The 22387-nt window shown below is 41.8% G+C and overlaps 1 protein-coding gene and 1 pseudogene across 1 annotated transcript; both read right to left on the bottom strand.

Annotated features, from left to right (window-relative positions):
- Window positions 1–391: 391 nt before the first annotated feature.
- On the bottom strand, window positions 392–9027 carry LOC120536507 (annotated as a pseudogene).
- Window positions 9028–11568: 2541 nt separating this feature from the next.
- LOC120536506 (E3 ubiquitin/ISG15 ligase TRIM25-like) lies at window positions 11569–21618 on the bottom strand. Its single transcript, XM_039764900.1, has 6 exons — window positions 20997–21618; window positions 20505–20600; window positions 18564–18797; window positions 15924–16083; window positions 15738–15797; window positions 11569–13578 (listed from the first exon to the last, which is right to left on the bottom strand). The coding sequence occupies exons 1-6, from the start codon at window positions 21582–21584 to the stop codon at window positions 13031–13033; spliced, it is 1686 nt and encodes a 561-aa protein (XP_039620834.1). The 5' UTR covers window positions 21585–21618; the 3' UTR covers window positions 11569–13030.
- Between the last annotated feature and the right edge of the window lie 769 nt (window positions 21619–22387).

Genomic DNA, 22387 nt, shown 5'->3' with positions numbered 1-22387 from the left:
GTTCTAGTATCAGAATGTAGTTTAAGTTCATTTGTTTTGGTTTCAACAGATTTTTTTCATAATTTTGATTCTTGTTTTCTTTTTTTCACATCTTCGCGACCCCCTTTTTGTTACTTTACCCACAGGTTGAGAACCACTGAGTTACAGGATCTGTACAGAATTTTTTCAAAACCTGGAAATATCTAATCAATAATATCTCAGAATAAGCGCTTAAAGTAGCGAGAAAGCAATTATCTCCACATTTCTTTTTCTTCTCCATTCATCTCTATTACCTTATTAAACTTATCAATTTAGGTATGTTTACAAGCCTTAAGATTCGCTCTGTTGGCCATGCTCTCTCACTCAGGGGTGGAGGGTAATTTGTTTTCAATCCTACTTTTTGTAAAAATTGATCTATTTATATGGAATGATTACAATAAAATTAATAAAATTAAAATAAATAAATAAATAAATTCAGTCTGTGATCACAAATCATCTCAGTACAGAACCCCACAAGTCTGAAATCTAAATCATTAAATCCTGCATAATCACTCAATCAAAATTTATTATAAATAAACTTTAATGTTGAGTGTCGCCAGTCACCACAAAACTGACTAAAATACAACTACTAAAATCATTAATCACACACTATATAGTATCTTTAATATTTCACACATTTTAAAGTCCTGGACATTTCTTTCAAAGCACACCCACAAGCGTTAATGTCCACACCAAGGGGCCTTTGTTCCACTGTGGCACTGACCCTTCTGCCATTCTTCATCCTCCCTGTTCTTATTCTTGAGTGGACGCTATAAAGATGTCCTTTAATTAACTCCAACCAATCACCCTGAGGCTTTCACTTTCAAATCTCTAACATCCATCCGTCCACAGCTGATGTCTACCCTGCTGAGCCCACCTAACCTATGAGCTCCACTGAGTACACAGTGTGTGGTGCCCCCTGTCTCTCACTGAAGTGTCTACGTTTCCCACCTTACAGTCTACCTCAGGTCTCCCTGTTGTCCTCTTCATTCATTTCCCTTTATGTTTTTTTCTTAAAGTCTCCAGGTTTTTATCAAATTGCACATTTATCTTTCTGTCACTGATAGACGCCATATGGAGTAAACATGACTTTAACCTTTTGTGTTGTTTCACCACCTGAACACTTTGGTTTAATTCAGGTCTTCGATGTGATCCCCACAATTTTTCTTCTTCTCTCCAAAAATGACCCAATCTTTGTGACAGATGGCATGAGGTGACCTGCTGTCCGTGCCAGTCACTGGTCAGACAGGTTCAAGGGACAGATTGTCACACTGGAATCGTTTCCAATGTAAAACCCTGGATAGAGTGGCTCAGTAAAGGAGGTGTTGAGCGTGTGCAGGAGGGTCACTGTGTCAGAGACGCTATAAAAGGACAGCAAGCCAGCAGAACAGTCCAGATAGACGCCTATTCGGTGACTGCAGGGGATGCTGATGTTGGTACCATTTTTTTTTGTGCCAGATAGAGAATCTGCAATTACTGTAGTGCAAACACCAGGACTTGTCATTGCATCCAAGGACATTCTCCTGAGTTGTCCCTTTCCTGCCAATTCCTTTATACGTCACTCCAATGTTAAACGCTTGTCCAGCCCACTCGACCTCCCAGTAACAGCGAGTCCCACTCAGAGCCTCTCTGCATAGAACTTCCTTCCAATGGTCAAATCTTTCAGGCTGATCAGGATACGGGCCGTCTGTTCCCATACATATCACCTGCTTTTTCCCTTCAGACAGGTGCAGGCGTCTGTGTGCCGTGTTGGGGTCCAGAGTTAGTGGACAGGCAACTGAATGGATAAAAAAGAACAGAAAATGAGTGGAGAAATCTGTCTACATTGTGACACCTGAGGGGAGCAGAGCTTCAAACACCAAGAATTTCATTTGAGAACTCAATGACCCTCTGAGTGTCACATGACCACCGTGATGTCACTGACTAAACGAGTCAATCTGAAATCAATTAAATAAAGTGATTTATCATCAAAGTGCTGAGAGGTGTGCTGAACAGCTGCAGTGGACCTTTGGACCTCAGTCTTTACAGCAGCCCACTGTCTGGGGGTCAGTCCTTCTGTCCTGTGAGGCCAGGGTGCTAATCAGTGCAGGGAAGAGGAGGACAAAAAGAGTGGACTGAACTGAGAGAACTGTGACTGAGTGGAGGAAGAGGAGAAGAAGAAGAAGGAAAAGGCAAACTCTGAGCCTGGGATCAAAGAAAGAGAGCTGAGAGGATCAGAGACACAAGATGTGTGAAGGAGCAGGAGGAAGAAAGAGATGTGGGACCACAGGACTAGGACAACATGGAGAGAAGGATATACAAAAAGTGAGAAAGAGAGGGGAGATGAAAAAACAAGGAAACAAAGAGCAAGAAGTGAAATGGTGAAAACGTCAGGTTTATGATGGGTGACCACTGTGAAGGAAGGCAAAAGGAGAAAGAGGAGAGAAACAGAAGAAGAACAACAAAGAAAAGAGATGGAATATGAAAGAAACTGAAGAGGAAAACAACGGAAAGAACAACAAAGAAGAAAATAAAAGTCACGGCCATCCAGTCCCTCACTGGGAATCCCAAACAAAATGCCTGAGCCTTCAAAATTAAAAAGAAAACGAGCCGACTCTGTCAAGCTTGTGCCAGCTGGACTATCATACTGAACCAAACATGAGGGCCTCATGTCCTTCATCTTTACATCTTCATCTTTCTTTAGATTTGATTTCTAATTCCAAAAGATGACTTCTTTAAAAATCTGTCAGTTCCAGCAGTAATAGCCATTAGTAACTCTAGGAATGTGAGGTATTTTAAGTCATTTTAATGGTATATTGTTAAATAAAATGTATCAAGTTCTATCAAAAACAAGAACATTTCTGGGCTTTGACTGATGGAGTACTTCAAAATTAGGCGATGATAAAATGGTGACCATCAGGGAGCAATGGTGTGCCAACTACTTTTTATAAAATACCTAAATGACCTGTTAGGAGTTAAAATAAGGGACTGGTCACGTCTGTACTTCAGGTACAGGAATTTAACTTGGTAGCTCTGGAGCCGCTCATAAGAGAACACAACCTCACATACAAATAACACAAATAAGACAAGTTAAATAACTTACACTATAAACAGTTACAGAATAGTGCAGATAGTAGGGTAGATGTGCAAATGATGATGTGCAGGTGAAGGAGAGAGTGTAAGGTGTGTATGAACACACACACACACGTTCATTTGCTGCACACACATACACCCTCATACAGTATAAGCAAGGCTATGGCTCTGGGAAAGCTTATTTAGTTTTAATTCTCCTGAGGGAAGCTTTTGTAAAAATTAATGACTGGTGAGGTGAGTCAGTGGGGGTCCGTTTGACGTGGTTAGTGACACTTGAGGTCTGCTGCAAATGGAAGAGTACGGCCAATTGTTGTCTCAGCAGACCTCCCAACACGCTGTAAGTGATAGGATACAAGCTGAGATCATTTCAAAACTTTGGTCAAAACTCACACAGACTTTGACCCCAAGTGAAGTGTGGTGGTATGGATGTGCAGGCAGCGATCGAGGCAGATGAGGACAAGTGGAAAGTCATGGAAGGAACTGTGGAACATCAGAGCAACAGCAGCAGCGTTAATGAGGAAGGTAAGGGCAGTTTCAGCTGTGGTATAACCTTTTAAGGGTCTCCTACCACCAGAGCTGTCAAAGGGTTAAGTTCATCTCTCTGTCTCTCCCCAGACTCTTCTGATCTCCCTTTATTGTCATCTTGACCCTTTTTCTGAGAAGTACGCAGGCTCGAAAGTGGTGCGGTGTGTTTATGAACACTTAGGAAGAACATTTTTAGCTTTCCCATCCAAAAATACTTAACTTATCCAAAACAATGTATTTTTTGTAAGTTTTGCATATAACAATTGCAGATTCCAATGTTAAATAAATTTTAAAAGTCAATTTTTTAAAACTGCACATGATCTGAAGTCTCAGCTTTTTGCTTCTCACGAGTCAAGCAGTGAGTGAGTGATAAGGATTGTGATTTCAAGTTCATTCTCTTTGCTCAGAAGCCATTAAACTCACTGTGATAAAATCAACTCTACTCTACTACTCCTTTCTGAGGCTGCTGAACTCCTGTCTCCATTAAGACGTGTCTTGTTTCTTTCCTGCCTTATCTGCTCTCCACAATACAAGACTGACTTTAAGAATGGGGTTAATGTAAACAATCGACTGGTGAAGTCCAGTCAAGGGTACAAGTAACATGTTCTCCCTTTCACTGCTCTACTGCAAGCATACAGTAAATGTGCCACTTAACACTGGTACACTAAACTCAGAAACAGAACATCACGACAATCTTCCCCATTTCTTTATTATGAAAACTCAACAAAACCTGGAAGAAACTCACATTTTAAAAGATAATTTCTACTCCTTAGATTCTGTATGCTGTGATCTGGATCATAAATCCCTGAGGAAAGAGAAAAACCAGAAGTTAAGTCCCCAGTGACCAAAACAAACCTGAACTCTTCTTATCTCTCCTCAGGGTCGATCTTTGGACTGACCAAGGAGGTCACCTGAGGAATATTAACCCACCTCTCTTCACAAACTCCCATCCTCTGACCTCCTCCAGACTCTCCTTAAGATAAGAAAGGTCTTTCCTTAGCATCTCCGGAAGAACGTCTTTGTTAACCGTGATTTCAGATGCCGCTCCATCTCCAGGAGGAAAACCAAGAGCCGGGAACTTCTACATGCGTAGAGGGGAGGTAAGGAGAATATGAGAGACAAAGACTTTTGAGACAGTCAGGCCTTCTGGTGACTTTTAGAAAGACCCTCTCACCTTTAGGAAGTGAATGTGGTCGTCCGTCTGTGAAAGCTCAGCCAGCTCTGTGTCTCTCATCTTTAGTTCCTCGACCTCCTTCTCCAGTCGCTCAATGAATTCTTTAGTCTTTGTCAATTCCCTCCTCTCGTACTCTCTAATGACCTCAGTGACTTCTGACCTCAGCCTCTCAATGGACTCAAGTACAAACCTGAAGGTCTCCTCGAGGTTCTGCACTTCATTCTCTGCTGAACTCTTATTTAAAGAAGAAATGAATTTGTTTTGATCACACATACTAGAGACAGAGAAACTGGTTTGTATTACAAGAAAATCAGATATGACACCAAAAACACCAATAACATTAGTGGTGTGCTACCACTTTTAAAATTTTTATAACTAATTCATTAATTCACTCCCTCTGCTCCGCTCACACTTTCTAATCAGATCAGTGACCTCTGAATGGACTGAAGCACAGACTTGAAGGTCTCCTCGTAGTTCTGCACTTGTTTCTCTGCTGAGAGAAGTGGGGCTACAAATCATAGAGAGATGGAGAGCTGCTGCCATATTAAGAGACGAGAAACAGAATCTCACATCATAAATGTATAAAGGCAAAGTTAATGTCAATTTTCTTAAAAGTAGATCACCAGAAGGAAAACATAAAGCTGTGAGGATTTATACATTCATTTGTATACTCTGATTACAATTCTCATTTAGTAGTTTAACATTTTACTGTGGATTTTGTTATCTCTACTCAAACAATGTTAAAATCCTAATAGTGGCAAATATTAATGAACTTGTGGTTGTAAAATGGACACGAGACTCACCTGAATCTTCTCTACCATCTCCTTCATCTCTCTCATTTTCTTCTTTTTCTCTTCAATCCTATTTTTCATTTCAGACTTTGTCTTTGCCAGCTCTTTCTGTGAGGAGACAAAGTGGAAGAAAGACATCTGAAAACTGGACGGGCAAAGGTGGAAAATGGGAGCATTAGACAGAAAAGAACAGAAGGTGAATGAGGAAGGAAATCTCAATGAGAGGTGACTGCACAATGAATATGAATGGAGAAAAGGAGTGAATCAGCTGACTTGGCACCAACTGTGTGCTGTTGTCTTGTCAGTCAGACATTTGATTTCCATTAAAGCTCCCCACTCTGATAACAGGAATGAGAACTGACACTGACTGATGTGAAGGCAATGTGTGAGAAGAAGTGTCCAGCAAGTCTGAGATAGGAGTTCTCAGATCTCTCCTGCAGTGTTTAATTCAATGGCTGCTCAGATCAATGGGTGGCACAGTGGCACTTTATGGATCACACATCCTGGGTTCAGATTCTCTGCTCACATATTGTACACATGTGGTTTGCAGGTTCTTCCTGTGCTTGTATGAATTTTCTGGTTTTCTTCTCACATCTCTAAAGACACACTGGAGTGTCGCCTGTAAAGTGTGGGTGTGTGTGAGCAGGTTGTACCTCCATGGACAATTGTCTTATTCACGCCTGTTTTCTGCCCCATCCCCAGAGAAGAAAAAGAACATATTACATTTAAATAACACTTTTCAAGACACACATAGCACTTTATACAGAGGGGGGGAGCCACTACAACCACCCACAATGTACAGCATGCACCTGGATGTTGAGACAGCAGCCATTTTGCACAAGTACACTTACCACACATTAGATGTTAGGTGGTGAATTGGTGAGGCATCCAGAATGACCAGGCTGTGTTGAGCAATGTAGCAGGATATCGGGAAACACCCTTCGAAAGATGCGCAGGGATCTTTTATGACCACAGAGAGGTAGGATTACAATTTTGTATCTCATGTGATGGATGGAGTGATTTTTGTGTCACAGTGTCCTTGTCACTGCACTAGGGAATTGGGTTTTAACTCAGGCTACTGGGAAAATCACCCCATGCTGATCTCCAAGTACAGGCCAGGTCTGAATGTCCTTCTCTGTAAGAGGATGGCCTCTTCTGAAGTGCATATGGTATGGCTGGCTGGCTGTTTGGATCGACTCTAAACTCATGTATCTAATAAAGTAGGTCAATCTGTTATGAGAGGCTCATCCATGTGTTTTATCTCAGCCAGAGATCTTCCCCTGCCTGGGGTTCAAATCCTAATTTCATGACCTTCTTGCTCAGTGCTGAATTATTCATTTATGTCAATGTTTCTTTTGTTTATTACCTGCTTTGTGTTACGCTCATCACCTCCATGGACTGCCCTCAGCCCCATAGAATAAAGGGTTTCTCACAGTACCTGGAGGTTCATTTGAATGTTCCAGGGAGTTAGTGAGACCTTCAGTTGTTTTGTGATTTGTTTGTGCTTTTCAAACTTTCTACATTTTGCTGCTTTTGATTTTGACATTGAATTTTGCTTTGGAACTTTGTCTGCTTCTGGAATTATCTTCAGCTGGCAACATATGCCATTTGTGCTCTTTGGGGTTTTGCAGTATTAAGGAGCATTTATTATATAATTTATAAAGATTCTGCTTGCCCTCATTCTAGCTGAATCTTGATGATTTCCCCCTCTAGTCAGTATTTCTGGGACTATGCTCTTTGGAACTCTGTAGTGCTTGGGACCCCTGGTCATAACACTAGAGAAGATCTGTGTTTTATACATTTTCGTATATTTAAAAGCCTACAAATTCAAATACAGAATTCCTGTGATCCAGAGCCTGTCCTAGCTGCATTGGGCCGTACTGAGGAACTAACCCTGGAGGGGATGACATTCTCTCACATAATCGCATAGACACACACACTCACACACTCACACACACACTCACACACACACATACTCACACACAAACACACATTTACATTTTCTTTCCTAAAGTGAGTTAGCCACATGATCAAATGCCCACTTCTGTATAATATGAGATAAAGCCAGAATAGCTAGTGGTCACACGAACAGGGGTCAAACATACCATAAAGTATGTGAATTTCCCCTTGGGATTAATAAAGTATCTATCTATCTATCTATCTATCTATCTATCTATCTATCTATCTATCTATCTATCTATCTATCTATCTATCTATCTATCTATTATATAGTGCCTTTCATATCTATCTATCTATCTATCTATCTATCTATCTATCTATCTATCTATCTATCTATCTGTTATATAGTGCCTTTCACATCCATGTATTATATAGTGCCTTTCATATCTGTCTATCTGTTATATAGTGCCTTTCACATCCATGTATTATATAGTGCCTTTCATATCTGTCTATCTGTTATATAGTGCCTTTCACATCCATGTATTATATATTGTCTTTCATATCTATCTATCTGTTATATAGTGCCTTTCACATCCATGTATTATATAGTGCCTTTCATATCTGTCTATCTGTTATATAGTGCCTATCTATCTATCTATCTATCTATCTGTCTATCTATCTATCTATCTATCTAAAGCCTATGAGCTCAGAGTCCTGACCGCTGCCTGACTCAGTTCTCTTATTTTCTTTCTTTAATTTCTGTGACTATTCGAACCCTGGACATTTAGACTTATCTCACAGAGAGGAGACTTCATTCTATAGGAAAAAAAATGCATTTCACTCATTCCTGAATGAAGACCTTGACACCTCGTTGTCTTTCACCCTGTCTCTTTTTCCCAGTTAACCCTTCCCATTCCCAGTCCTCTCCTCACCTGTTTCCCAGCTCTCTCCACATCCGGTGTCACCGTTTTGTGACTCTTATGTTCAGTCGTCGCACAGAGTAAGCAGATGCAGCTCTTGTCGGTCCTACAGAAGATCTCCAGAACTTTCTGGTGTTTTCCACAGAGTTTCTCTTCAAGGTTTCCAGTCACCTTGTCTATTTTGTGTCTCTTGAAGGCTGGAAACTGCAAGTGGGGCTGCAGGTGAGTCCCACAGTAGGACATCATGCAGGTCCAGCAGGTCTTCGAAGCTCTCCGTTTTCTCCCTGGGCACATGTCACAGGGCACATCGCCAGGCCCAGCGTAACTCTGAGATGGAGCGTCATCTGCTGTCACTTCCTTCATGTTCTCTATTATCTCTGCTAATACGGTGTTTCTGTTCAGCTCTGGCCTCACGTTAAATGTTTTTCTGCACTGAGGACAGCTGTAGACCCCCTCTGTATCCGACTGGTCCCAGTAGTCATTTATACAGCGCATACAGTAGCTGTGTCCACACGGGATGGTGACCGGCTCCTTCAGAATGTCCTTACACAGTGAGCAGGAGTACTGATCAGCAGACAGTAAAGGGTGAGCTGCTGCCATTTTGAACAGAGATGCTGTCTGAACAACACAGGTGCTGCTTCTGAAGAAACGAAAGTCAAAATAATTTAACTTTCGTAGTAGAAAGTCAACCAACCGGTTTACATGATGTGAGCCGCCCCACTGAGACTGCAACGCCTATACAGTGCATGAAACCGGAGATTTTAATCTATCATTAACACTTTAATTAATTAAGGGAAGGCCAAAAGTGAAAAGATATCACTTTTTTTTTTCAAATTTGTGTCAAACAGATACTTTAAATCAAAAATGTTGCTAGTATGGGACATCAGTCAGTCAGTCAGTCAGTCATTGTCCAACCTGCTATATCCTAACACAGGGTCATGGGGGTTTGTTGGAACCAATCCCAGCCAGCAAAGGGCACAAGGCAGGAACAAATCCCGGGTAGGGCGCCAGCCCACCGTAGATGGGGCATTAGTTTTACCTAAATGTCAAGAACTGAGTGCACATGTTAAATGTGGAAATGAAAATTGGGAGCTTTAGGATGTGCAAGTATCAGGGTCAGGTGTTGGACATACATTTTTGGGACCCTGAAGCTTGAACTGTTATGAGGGTCCTTTCGAAACAAGCAATGGGGTTTAAGTAACCACTCTTATCTTCTTCAATGTGGTTGTTCCACAACAGATCACCACAATTTTTTAAACATGTAACCACTACATGTTGGGTTTTTAGAAACCTCTTCTCATACAATACACACTCACAACCTTTAAGCGATTTGGACTAAAGTCACTTCTGGGGACCTCTGGGATTAGGAGCCCTGAAGATTAAGCTTCATTCATTTTATAGTAGATCTGCCCCCAGTCAGGGTCTTTACCCCTTCTTACATGCATTTCCTCATAAATATAAAACTGAAGGCCCGTTTTTCTCCCTTGGGGTGTCACGAGCATTCCTACGCTGGTATAAAACTGATCAGAGGCCAGGCGTTATTTCACAATATTTATAGGAGAGAAAAAGATCAGGGGCTTGGTACAATAGATCAGGAGCTTAAACCTCTGAAGCCATCCAAGCCAACGTCACTGGTTAAAATCTTACAATAATTTCTGAAGAAACATAGGCAGGGAAAAAAGAGGAGCTGTTATTAAAAAGGTGAAAATACCTAATGAGTGAGGAACCATATAACCTGTACTTTGATGAGACGAGTCCACAAGGCATCATAAAACATCAAGAATTCGTTTACATAAATATGAAAAAAAAAAACGCAAAATAAGGGCACGTGGGATATTCTTGAAAAAAGCAATCCAAGGTAAACAAGTCCCAGTCTGAAATGCAAAAATCAGTAAACCAAGAACAGAAGCAAATAATTTAAAAAGCTGAAAATCTAAAGGGAAACAATACTCACAATGAACTCCAAACATCACTCAATGACTCCCTGCTGAGACCCTCACACTGACCTCAATATATAAAAGCAGAGGGGAGGACCCTGCAGCAGTGATGTCAGGGTGGCCCTGGAAGACATCTTGGAAAGAGCGCTGAAGGACTCGTCTCAAAGAGCTGAGAGGACAAATGAAGAGCAGCTCTGTTGATGGCATCCAATGATGTGCTTCACTTTAATGACTGCAGACTTCATTTTCATGCAATCAGCACATGTTGCCAACCTCCATGGTGCGCATTTACTCTCCAGAATCCACAGTATGAACGTAACCTCAGTTTAGTTCATCTGAAATCACACATCTGCTGTCTTAACTCCTGTGCATATTTGTTATTAATGTTTATTTAGAATGCTTGATGTGTGCACATCGAGAGGACGCCCCACCTGCACACGTGTCATCTCTAAGATCAGGACGTCGTAGGGCACTGCTGTTTGTTTCTTACCACCTCTGTATGTAGTCTGATCAACTTGATCACAAGTCAGTTTACACCAAGCTTTGTTTTCTTTTGTTTTAGACATTGTCCAATCACATGCATGAGAGGCCCTGAGACTCCGTTAGATGTTGCTCTGATTCAGTGAATTGTTTTATGTGTATTGTGTTATATTTGTTTTTGTTTGCTTTTTTCTTTTTTTTTTTACTTTTTATTATTTTTAATGGTCCATGTTAATTCTCGACTCATTATGGTATGAATGAGATTCCCCAATTACCATCAGCAGACGCTCAGCAGACACTCAGGGCACACAAAATGTCACACAGAACTCATGTAGTTAAATCAACCCCATGGTGGATCACATTCAGACTTTCCAGGGTTCACTTGGTACCACACTGAGACCACCTTTTCCAAAGGGTCTTCGTACGATTGCTTTGGTCCGCACCGCAGTGTGACTGGTGTGCTCACATCTACCTAAACAAACTGGACTTTCAGGGAAATTTCAACAGAGATAAAAAAAAAAAAACTGATCCAAAGAAAAAAAAAGGTGTGGAAACACATGAAGTGTCTGTCTTTACTAAATCCAGTCTGGTTTTTTGAAATTACACAGCAAAGCACTTTTTGAACTCTTTTAGATAAATGACATTTGCGATTATCTTATCGTCATCATTTAGTAAGAAAGTTGGTCCTTATGATGCAAATTGTATCAAAGCTTTATTGTTCTTCAGAAAACAGAAATAGACACAGTATAACGTTTTTTGAAGAATATTATTTTTATTATTTCTGCAAGCATTAATAACAATAAAGGCTGTATCTGAGTTGAGAACTGTTCATATAATTCTACTGGTTGTACATCTGGACCTGCAGCCTTTTCCACTCTGCATTGTTATCTAGTCAGCATGCACACATCCTATATTTTTCACATTTTGAACATAGTTCTAAATATAAACCCTTAATTTGCTGTTCCAAACATTTTTTTTATTGCTTCACTCTTATTAAAAAACCCTTGCTCTTGTTTTTTGGTTTTAACAAAGGATTTCCTTGATTCCTGGTTTTTGACTGTTGCTTCATTCTGTAAGATTTTGACTCCTGGGTTTAGTTTTTTTGACCTCCTGTGAACAAAACTGGCACAAATGTTGTCTCACATACACCTCCTGGTCCTCTCTCATTTAAAATCTCTCTGTGTTTGTACGTGAAGAATAATTTGGGGTAGGTGAAAAATGACAAATTCAAAATACAAGAAATTGAATATGGCGATTTAAAGGATAAAAAAAATATAGCAGAGTGTGTTGAGGATTTAAACGCTGTTGAGTCCCTAATGTGAAGGACTGAAGAGTGATAGGCTGTGCAAGCATCACTGATAATCAGGGCTTACTTGTCTGTGTGTTAAGCTTATGGTGCAATAGTAGGCCATCCCATAACAAATGTGGTGAATCCACTAACCCCACAATAAGAAGCAGGGTCATGAGACGCACCAATCTATCCCAGTCACAAAACAGGAAATCTACCTGGGAAGTGACGCCACTTCATCACAGGGTGCACTCACATACACACCCAATTAACTAGACACACAGGACTATGGGATCTGAGACAGAAACTGGAATCTTAGGAGATTAAACTCCACATGGGCACTTGAGGAAAATGGAAATTACGCACAGACTTATGGCTAGGCCGGGATTGGACCCCAAGTTCCTGAAGGTATGAGGCAGTAGTGTTAACCACTGTGTTCCTAGACTGAATTAATATAAAATAAATAGAATCAAATAGGTTTATCAATCGATTCTGATCTCTAATTTGCATTCACTTGATAATTACAAACGTGATCAGGATTTCATATTCTCGGCAACAGGGACTTGACCTCCATGTCCCTTCTGTGTCTACAGTTTTGACTGCTATTCTACATCGGGTTGAGTTTAAATTTCAAAACTTTAAGAGTGCGCCACCATCTGGTCATTAAGAACAGTGACCTTAAATTAGGGCTTGGGAGTCACCAGATGTTGAGTTTATTTCAGTGTGAAGTCAGGATTTTTTACTCATTGCTTGATGATGACTACAATTAAAGGACTGAGGCTTGGCTGACCAGAGATGTCCAAGGTGAATCTGGGTGGAGGAATGGAAGGGTGGCCAGTGAGTGAACAATGTGTGTGTGTGTGAGAGAGAGAGAGAGAGAGACACCAAGAATTAAATTAACTTCACTTGATGTTTTGTGACAGTGGTCACTGGTCAAGACGGTTTTCAGAGCAGATTCTCACACTTGAGTTAAGTTTAATCCAAAACCCTGGAAGGAGCGGCTCAGTGAAGGTGGTCTTGAAACTGTGCAGGAGGGTCATTGTGTCTGAGATGTTATAAAATGACAGAGAGCCAGCGGGACAGTCCAGAAACACACCTATTGTGTGACTATTGGGTACTTTACATGTGGTTGTAGTAGATATTTTATTGTGATCAAAAAAGTAATGGGAATTAAAATACCTAAAACTCCAGGACTTGTCATTGAATCCAAAGAGACTTTCTTTACCTCTGCCTTTCCGTTCAATCCCTTTATATGTCACTCCAATTACAACCTCATCTCCACTCCACTCGACCTCCCAGTACCAACGAGCCCCCGTCAGAGCTTCTCTGCACAGAACTTGTTGCCAATGGTCAAATCTGTCAGGATGTTCAGGATACAGTGATATTGCCTGCTGACATGTCACCCTCTTTGTCCCTTCAGACAGGCGGAGTTGTCTGTTTGCCGTGTTGTGGTCCAGCGTGAGTGGACAGGAGTCTGAATGGACAGAAAAAGAAAGAAAATGAGTAAAGAAATTAGGTGACAATACGACACCTGTGACTTACACTGTCATGGCACCAGTAACAGGGACAGTACTTAAATTCTATTGCATGTATTTGAATGGTAAGCTTGAGTGGAGTACCAACAGAGTGGCTATCTGTGTACAAGGAGGGTCAGAGGGGCCTTTCTTTACTTAGGAGGTTGAGGTCGTTTGGTGTTTGCATGCCATTCTTACATGTTTTCTACCAGTGGCCAGTGCCATCTTCAATGTACTAGTGTGATGGGGAAATGTCATTGGTGCAGATGATGACACCAGGCTGAACAAACCAATTTAAAAGGGTGGCTCAGTTCTCTGAGTCAGGTTGGACTCACTGGGGAAAGTGGTGGAGCAGATGGTCACTCAGGCAGCAGCTTACTATTCTGGGTAGTTTCACTCATCCATTATATACGCTAAACAGAGGAGATCCTTCAATCTGAGACAACTGTTTTGCTCCAAGCAGGGTCATGTGAGGTTAGGCCTGTCGAAATTGTCCATGTTACTCCTAGGAGAAGGCTGCATCATCAGGTTGATGTTTATTTTAAACTCAGTAACAGAAACAATTCACCCAGTTATCAAAACTGTAAAAAAGAGCCATTCTGAGTGCTGGTGACTTCAACCAGGCTACTATGGATAGACCAAACTTCTATCAGCATGCTCCTTTTCTGAACAAAACAACCTGTGGTCCATCTGGACAGGACTTGTCATTTTACTGCCACCTACAAACCACAACAGCTCTCCCTTATCCAAGACAGAAGTTCTCATTTGTGTTTTTGGGGGGTTGTTGTTTGTTATTAGCTAATAGCTGGTGTGTGCTGAGCATAGAATGGCTGCCGTCACATCATCCAGGAAGAAGCTACACGTCGGTGGTGGCTGAAGTGGTTTCCTACTGTCACTATATAAATGCAACTAATTAATTAATCCCTTCCCTTGGCCATCAGGCTCTATAATGAGTCACTTGATGGCTGTTGTGGTCTTCATCCCCCTGTGCTGAATAATATTGAGCTGGTCCAGGAAATATTTTAGATAGATAGATAGATAGATAGATAGATAGATAGATAGATAGATAGATAGATAGATAGATAGATAGATAGATAGATAGATAGATAGATAGATAGATAGATAGATAGATAGATAGATACTTCATTAATCCCAAGGGGAAATTCACATAATCCAGCAGCAGTATACTGATACAAAAAACAATATTAAATTAAATAGTAATAAAAAATGCATGTAAAAGCAGACTATAACTTTGAATAATGTTAGCATTTACTCCCCGGGTGGAATTAAAGAGTCGCATAGTGTGGGGTCTCCTCAGTCTGTCACTGAAGCTGCTCCTCAGTCTGGAGATGATCCCGTTCAGTGGATGCAGTGGATTCTCCATGATTGACAGGAGTCTGTCTGCTCAGTGCCCGTCGCTCTGCCACAGATGTTACTGTACAACTTTACTCCTACAATAGAGCCTGCCTTCTTAACAAGTTTGTCCAGGCATGAGGCGTCCCTCTTCTTTATGCTGCCTCCCCAGCACACCACCATGTAGAAGAGGGCACTCGCCACAACCGTCTGGTAGAACATCTGCAGCATCTTATTGCAGATGTTGAAAGATGCCAGTCTTCTAAGAAAGTATAGTCGGCTCTGATCTTTCTTACACAGAGCATCAGTATTGGCAGTCCAGTCCAGTTTATCATCCAGCTGCACTCCCAGGTATTTATAGTTCTGTACCCTCTACACACAGTCACCTCTGATGATCACAGGGTCCATACTTTTGAAGAATATCTATCTATCTATCTCATAGTGACATTCACATCTGTCCTTCTATTTCTTTCCTCAACAGAAGACTCAGTCTGCTGCTCCTTTCTGAGGTCACCTCACCCCTCCCTCCATTAAGATGCCATCTTGTTTCTTCTCTGCATCACCAACTTTTCATAATGAAGGGCAGCTTTAAATCACCTAAGTAGGGCGAGTGTGTCACAATGCCATCTGGTGAACTCTGATCCAAACTATAACTCACAAGTAAGTCCCCTTAACCTTGTTACATTACCAGGCTCCACCCAGACACAGACATTAACACTTTCTGTTTTGATTATTTAAGTTCAAGAAAAAGAAGAAAACGCCTTACATTTTAAGAGGTAATTTCTACTTCTCAGATTCTGCAGGATACGGCCTGGATTATCAGCCCCTGAGGAGAGGAAAAGAAATGAAGAATGTGAACCCTGAGCACTTGTGACATGCAGCACAGAGTCTTCTCCCACTATGGGGTGTCTCTGAGATCATTGAGAAGGACACCTGAGGACACACAACCCACCGGTCTCAGTGGTCTTCACAAACTCCCAGCCTTTGATCTCCTCCAGGCTCCTCTTCAGGTAAGAAAGGTCCTTCCTCAGGGTCTCAGGGAGGAAGTCTCTGTTAAGAGTGCTGTTGGATGAACGTCCACCTTCAGGAGGAGCACAGAGAGATGAGAACTTCTGTGTGAGGAGAGCAAAGACAAGGGTGTGACGAGAAGGCTCTTATGTTTTAGCCAGGGTTATTTCACTAGCATATTTTTTTCCTTCCCTTGCCTTTTTCATTCATTTTTCACTTTAATTACTTTTTTATTAGTTTTTTTGTCAATATTGTTCTGTTCATTTACTATTTAGTTACTATATTTCACGTATTACTATTTTTAATTATGTTTAGAATTGTTAATGTTCTGTTTCCTTAAATGTATTTCTGTTCTTTGTGTTTTGGGGGAGGCGGCACGGTGGCGCAGTGGTAGCGCTGCTGCCTCGCAGTTAGGAGACCCGGGTTCGCTTCCCGGGTCCTCCCTGCGTGGAGTTTGCATGTTCTCCCCGTGTCTGCGTGGGTTTCCTCCGGGCACTCCAGTTTCCTCCCACAATCCAAAGACATGCAGGTTAGGTGGATTGGCGATTCTAAATTGGCCCTAGTGTGTGCTTGGTGTGTGGGTGTGTTTGTGTGTGTCCTGCGGTGGGTTGGCACCCTGCCCGGGATTGGGTCATGCCTTGTGCCCTGTGTTGGCTGGGATTGGCTCCAGTGGACCCCTGTGACCCTGTATTTGGATTCAGCAGGTTAGACAATGGATGGATGGATGTTTTGGGGGTCAAACCCCAAGAAGCAGGACCACCCCTTGCATAGCGTTTGCCCCAACCCATAAAAATGAAGGCTGAGACGAGACATGGAGTCCCTTGCGATTCATTGAAGTGCTTCAGTGGAGTTCTGATTTCAGCTCATGAGTGTTGCTGTTTTCATTGGATTTTCTGTTTTTTTTCTACTCTTTTATTTCTATCCTAGGATTATGATTTAATATATTGTACTGAGAATTGATTTCAGTTTGCCCATTTGGCAACTTCTTTTCTCTCCTTTTGGCCCTTTTTAACATTTTGTTTTATTTTATTTCAATAAACTAGGGGGCTTTGCCCCCTGCTTGCGTTGCTCGCCAACCCCCGTGTTTGGTTTTCCGGATACACACTTTTAAGATTTTTTTTTCTTTGAATTGTTGCTATTTCATTAGTTTCACTTTTATTTCAGAACTTCTGTAAAAACAATATTGGGAATTTTTTGAGTCCCAATGTGCTAAATCTTTTTAATGAGGTCAGTGAGACGTCTTTAATGACTTTGTACCATAAATCACGATTAGTTTCTTTCTTTGGAATTTCAGCACAGACAAAACGATCGACATCATCAGCAGTTCATAATTTGTTTCGCAAAGTAACCAATCAATGCATGTGAGGTAAACTCCGTGTTTGAAATTCTCTGACTTAAACTTCAAAGTCTTACAATATTTACATATTTCTGACATATCACCTGTGTCCATATATTCGATCTCTACTCGCCTTTTCGTTATTCCTCAAAGTAATAATCTCTCTTTTTTGTGCTAATACGATCTTTACTTTCTTTTTTTATACTTTCTAATTTTCCTACCTTCATATCTTTAACTTTCTCCACAAGTGTATCGTGCCAATGTTGGGTTTTTTTTTTTTGAGCCTTTCGAAATCCACTACTTTAATAATTTCTGACCTGCTCTGCATGTGTATAGCGCCAACGTTTGTGAACATCTTTATGAAGTTCTACTTTGTCTTTTACTTTGTCTTTTAATTCTGAGCTCAATTGGGCGTGCTTTGTTTCAATTCCCCTTGTTCTGGGCGTTCCTTATTTTCTGAATTTGCACCTAGATTATTCTTTTTCTTTTTTGCTCTTTTTTCTTCCAACACTTTTGAGTCTCTTTTCTCTGCGCTGCTTTCTTCTTTGCTTAGTCGTCGACGTTTCATTTATAACGTATGTCCTTATAAGCTTTATATGCGCTGAAACCCTGGATGTGTGTGTGCACAAAGCCTTTGTTTACACGACTGAGTGTTTCGCTGCCCGTGGTCTTATTTGATATTTGGTTGTAAGAAGGGCGTGTCTTACAAGAATCTCATGTTCTGCGCCATCGCGAGACGGTCCTCGGTCAATTTCTTGCCACAAAGTCTCATGTTTAAGGTCCCCTGAGACGCTCCGTGGCCATTATCTTTCGTCTTGCGGGTCTTTTAAGTGTCTTCTGTGATCTTAACGTGAAGATCCCTAGTGTTTCTCTCCAGGATTTTTTTTTTATAATAGAGACATTGTTATATTTTCTTTTAATAAATCTTCCGTTTAAAAAAAATATTCTTTGTCATCTGTTTCTTTTCAAACCTGAGGTTTATGGCAATCCTCTCCATTTTTGTGCATTTTGATTCTGTTTTGCTTCTTTGCTTAAATATTTTTTTAACTTTTAAGGCCAAAGCCCCTTTGGTCAGGATGAAGCCAGCAGTTTAGTAGGCTGAAGAGTAAAGAACCTTTCCTGGACAGGCTACTTTGAATTATGGCCTGCTTTTGCGGTAGTATTCTGGGGTCTCACACCACTTGGAACATTTTGTGTGCTGCATCTACAACAGAGGCCTGCTGGTGTCCTTTAGATCAGTTCTCTCACCTGTAAAAAATGGATGTGGTCCTCTGTCTGCGAAAGCTCGTCCAGCTCGGTGTCTCTCGTTTTCAGCTCCTCGATCTCCTTCTTTAGTCGCTCCATGATCTCGTCAGCCTTTCTCATTTCTCTGCTCTTGTAATCTCTAATGACCTCAGTGACCTCTGACCTCAGCCTCTCAAGAAACTCAAGTACCGAGTTGAAGGTCTCCTCGTGTTCCTGCACCTCCTTCTCTGCAGAGCTCTGATTAGAAGAAAACAGAAATTCATTTTGAACCAATTGAGCTTTTAGAGGAGCTGAAAAACGCGGAGACACCATGTCAAGAAAACGAGCAAACTTTTCTAAGAACTGCTTTGGGTCAGAAAAAGAGTAGCAACTCTCAAGGCCTAAGAGTTCACACTGGAGCTTCTCATTTAGATAATTTGGAGATTAAACAATGGTGGGCTGAGAATTGAGAAAGACCTTTAGTGCGACTTGAGCAGGTCCACAAAACCACAGGGATAAGCACATTTGAGGTGGGCAGCAACTGAGGAGAACAAAGACGTGGTTGTGTTTCAGGCAGGGATCTCAAACTCATGTCTTAGGTCTGTTTTGTGCATTTTCTGATTCTTTATTTATGTTTAACTTTAACTTTTCTTGTTCATTTTTATTATTCTTTGTTTTTGATGGTCTCTATGTGTGTAAGCTCCCTGAGTTATAAACATTTGTTTTATTTGTTTGTGGTCCCCCAAGAGGTGAGGCCACCTGTTAGAAGTTGGCCTCTGCCTTGTAAATCCTTAGGGTCTTCCATACTTTCTTGAAGAAACCTCCTTAATACAAATTACACCAGGCAGTATGTAAAACTACTCCCAGGCTGAACTTTGTAATATTTTTGTGAGACGACGTCACAATTTCACGCCTAAAAATACACTCATGTTCTGTGATCATTTCTGTGAAGCGATGCCAGCTTTTAACACATCCATCCATCTGTCCAACCATCCATGTGTGCTGTGGTTTCCTCCATGTGTTCTGATTTCCTTCCACACCCCAAAGACATCCAGCTTCGGTGGAGCGGTGGTACTAAACTGGCAGTGATATGAGCGTGTGGCACACAATGGCAGTGCACACAGTGCCTGCTGGAATAGACACCAGCTTCACCACGACCCTGCTCTCGGTAAGCAAGTTGTTAAAAATCGGTGGATGGTTGGTAAGTACACCCAGGACCTAAACCTCAATCCCCTTTTTTATGAGGCACTGCACCAGCATGATTCCCCAGTTTAACATTCAGTCAGTCAGTCAGTCAGTCATCGTCCAACCCGCTATATCCTAACACAGGGTCATGGGGGGCTGCTTTAGCCAATCCCGGCCAACACAGGGCGCAAGACAGGAACAAACCCGGACAGGGTGCCAGCCCACCACAGCCCAGTTTAACACCTATACCATAATATTTATATCAGACAGTGTTATACTTTAAAACTTATCTTGTCATGTTTGGTGACTTAAGATGCTTTTGACATGCGATCGACAAATGCTGCAACAAAATCTAATAATAAAAAAATAATGGCGTATGTGTGCTTTTAAAAAGATCAGGCAATGAAACCTAACAAAGAAATGAATGCACTGAACGTCCACATCACTTCCATTTCTAACTAAAGGAGGACCTTCCAGACCTGCGTCATTGTCACTTTTAGGCCCTGAATGGTGTCACAGGGTCCTATGGCTAAAAGAGCCACAGATGGGCCTGCTGCTAAAGGTCGGACCCTCTTGGATTTTCTTACTTCCAAACACTTAGAGTGATATAAGAAAATCTAAATATGAACGGCTTATGGCGTCTCATTAGGACACGAGACTCGCCTGAATCCCCACCACTGACTTTGTCACCTCCTCTCCATTTTTTTTGCCATCTCGTTAATTTAATCCTCACCTCTTGTCCAGTTCCACTATGACATCTTTACGAAACACACCACTCACCTGAATCTTCTCTACCATCTCCTTCATCTCCTCCAGTTCCTTCTCTTTCTCCTCGATTCTCGTTTTTAGTTCAGCCTGCCTGTTTTCCGCCTGACTCTGCGTGGATAAAAATAAATGCAAGAGAACTGTCAAAGATGTAGGTAGACGGAAAACGGAGTCTAGCAGGGATTATCAGAAAGAAAAGCACAGAAGGAGAATTAGGAAGGAAAGACCAACAAGTGGACAAGAGCTGAGCGGAATAAGTGTGAGAGACCTGCGTGGAAAAGTAAATGATCTGAAGAAGTTACAGCTGTGACACGGGAGCGATGACTGATGTGTCACTGTGTGTTCCAGTTCAAATAATTTCTTTAACTTCTCAAAAGCCCGGCATTTGTAGGTTTTATAAAACAATTTTATTATTCCATGTAATCAAAGAAGAACACACCAACACTTCATTATCATTTAGCATTACGTCCTTCTCCCATTTACGTCCATTCCCAGTCCACACCTCACCTGTCTCCCAGTTCTCTCCACATCGGGAGTCACCGTGTCGTGACTCTTATGTTCAGTCGCCGCACACAATAAGCAGATGCAGCTCTCGTCGGTCCTACAGAAGATCTCCAGAACCTTCTGGTGTTTTCCACAGAGTTTCTCTTCAAGTTTTTCAGTCACCTTGTCTATTTTGTGTCTCTTGAAAGCCGGAAACTCCAAGTGGGGCTGCAGGTGAGACTCGCAGTAGGAGGCCATGCAGGTCAGGCAGGTCTTTGAAGCTTTACGTTTTCTCCCTGGACAAACGTCACAGGGCACATCACCAATACCAGCGTAATTCTGAGATGGGCCAGCATGAGCCGTCACCTCCTTCAGGTTCTCGATCAGTTCTGCCAATATGGTGTTTCTGTTTAGCTCAGGCCTCACGTTAAATGTTTTTCTGCACTGAGGACATCTGTAGCCCCCCTGTGTATCTGTCTGGTCCCAGCAGTCATTAATACAGTCCATACAGTAGCTGTGTCCACATGGGATGGTGACCGGCTCCTTCAGGACCTCCAGACACAGCGAGCAGACGTATTGATCCACAGACACGGAAGGTTTAGCTGCTGCCATCGTGACTCGAGCTCCCGTCTGAACAACACAGGCGCTGTTTCTGAACAAACGAAACTGAAAGAAACTCGACTGCCTGCCATAATGAAATGTGGACAAACCGGTCGGCAAGGTGTGCCGTTACTGTGACATCATGGCAGCTGGGATTACAATCGATAATTAACACGGCACAGTGTGTGTCATTACGGTGACAGCAGTGCCAAATGAGCTGTAATAAACCTCTAATAAACTCTTTAACTGATGACGGAGTGCCACTTTTTTTCTATATTTAGATGAAGCCAAATGTCAAAATGCTTTCTCTCTTTTTTTAAATGTGTGTGTTTCTTATTGTTCAAAGTAGCAAACTTCCCACTTATGTAGTAAACGAGGTGTCACTGCGTAGTAGTGAAACAGGACAAACTTTAAAAATCATTAAACAAACAGGTATTGCTAGCTTAGTGGAGGAAAGGTCTACTCCAACACGTGGCGAGAGGTAGAGCGACTCGAACGGAGGCTGGCACATGAGTGAGGAGGGCACTGCCCCACCAGGCTCCCCACTCCTGACGTCACGCCTCCCCTGCCTCTCGGCTTTACAAAGGCAGACTTTGAGGACTTGTGCTCTTCCTGCTCCTTTGCAAGTTCGGGTTATTAGTCGCAGGAGCTCATCAACGTGAACTTGCTGACCGATCAGGTATTTCACAAACATCACTGAGTCGCGCCATGCCAGTTGTTTAGGATGGTGTTATCCATTTCTCATTCATCCATCCATCCATTATCCTAACCACAGGGTTATGGGGGTCTGCTGGAGCCAATCCCAGCCAACACAG

This window comes from Polypterus senegalus, chromosome 10, assembly GCF_016835505.1.
Source record: "Polypterus senegalus isolate Bchr_013 chromosome 10, ASM1683550v1, whole genome shotgun sequence".
Classification (NCBI taxonomy): domain Eukaryota; kingdom Metazoa; phylum Chordata; class Cladistia; order Polypteriformes; family Polypteridae; genus Polypterus; species Polypterus senegalus.
Note: the sequence above shows the minus strand (reverse complement) of the source record. Positions and strands in the feature narration are given on the sequence as shown.

What these genes read in the sequence shown, in the direction of transcription:
- LOC120536506 (XM_039764900.1), bottom strand. Translation starts at nt 21,584, where the DNA reads ATGGCAGCAGCTAAACCTTCCGTGTCTGTGGATCAATACGTCTGCTCG. An exon ending in TGTGAAGACCACTGAGACCG is followed by an intron (nt 15,798 to 15,923) that starts GTGGGTTGTGTG and finishes TCCTCTCCTCAG; the next exon opens with GGGCTGATAATCCAGGCCGT. An exon ending in TAGAAATTACCTCTTAAAAT is followed by an intron (nt 13,579 to 15,737) that starts GTAAGGCGTTTT and finishes CTGTCCATTCAG; the next exon opens with ACTCCTGTCCACTCACGCTG.